The 1286-nt window shown below is 40.5% G+C and overlaps 1 protein-coding gene across 1 annotated transcript; it reads left to right on the top strand.

Annotated features, from left to right (window-relative positions):
* Positions 1-18: 18 nt before the first annotated feature.
* LOC112095106 (myb family transcription factor PHL6-like) lies at positions 19-1283 on the top strand (the record flags this gene model as incomplete). The annotated part of the gene is made up of 2 exons (XM_024176785.1): positions 19-939; positions 1194-1283. Coding segments are annotated over exons 1-2 (747 nt in total), but the record flags the coding sequence as incomplete, so codon positions are not given.
* Between the last annotated feature and the right edge of the window lie 3 nt (positions 1284-1286).

The following is a 1286-nucleotide window of genomic DNA, read 5'->3' on the forward strand; positions in this document are numbered from 1 at the left end:
AAAAAGAAAGGTCTCTAAGATCCACAAGTCAATGGGAACTCCAATAAAAAATCAGATGTCTCGTTTCTTCTTCCCATTAAAATTAGCATAACAGGTCGAGGCTTACCTGTTAGTGAAAATAAGCTTATTTGTATTGTAAAAATGTTACTTTTTGTTTCTTCTATGTGAAAAACCATAAACAAGAAAGATCAGAGAGAACCAAGACATAAGCAGGAGTTGTATGTTAATTCATAGTCAAAGCCTACATTCCTTCGCTCTTTGATCGGTTGGATTTCCATCAACATGATGAACCGTCACAGTATTGTATCTGTGACACAAAGTGAGCCTTCAAAAGGGGTTCCACAGCCATATTGTATACCAGTACATGACTTTTTGAGTATTGGATCAGAAGGGAAGAGTTTGCTGGTCGGAGAATGTTCATCTCCGCACCCCTCGCCTTTCATACGGACAGAGTCTCTTGGTTCTCCTTTCATTGGAGCAGCTTCTACGCATCCTCCTAAGTTCTACTACGGGTCCGAGTTGAACAGTCCTGCATCTCCTGGTTCTCATACTCATCATGCTAAGAATGCGTTTTCGCGCTCTTCTGTATTCTGTACCAGCTTATACCAGTCATCTTCGTCAAGTTCAGAAACCCATCGGCAGCTTGGGAATTTGCCATTCCTTCCACCTCCAACATGCAACCAGTCTAGTTCTGCGGTTGATACCAAATCTCCACTGATTTTTAGTGGGGATATAACCAATAACGAATATGGCAACGACGAATCGGAGGATCTCCTGAAGGACTTTCTTAACTTACCAGGGGATGCATCGCAGAACAGGTTTCACAGTCTGACCTGTGCAAGTGACAGTCTAGCACTCACTGAGCAACTGGAGCTGCACTACTTATCAGATGACCTTGATATAGCCATCACTGACCATGGAGAAACTCCCGGAGTTGATGTAAGTTCATTTTATCCATCACTCAATTGAATTATCATTATTTATCCCTGTTCTTATTGGTGACAAAACGTTTTTGCACATAGAGAATTCCTTAAAAATTTGTCGGAGGACAAGAAGATATCATCTGAAAACTATTACTATGGAAATGGATGAATCGAAAATTTCTACTTTGGTGGTATTTTTCTTGTTTTCACTACTGTTTGTGTTTACACTCAACATCTGCATTTATTTTTTCTTTACTTTTCTTCATTCAGGAAATATATGAAACGCCCCAAGCTCCGTTAAAACCTTCCATAGAATTGATGTGCAACCAGAGTCATCGCTCTGCAGCACCACCGCCAATTGAT

The sequence above is a fragment of the Morus notabilis genome, unplaced genomic scaffold (assembly GCF_000414095.1).
Source record: "Morus notabilis unplaced genomic scaffold, ASM41409v2 C11398056, whole genome shotgun sequence".
NCBI classification, from domain to species: Eukaryota; Viridiplantae; Streptophyta; class Magnoliopsida; order Rosales; family Moraceae; genus Morus; species Morus notabilis.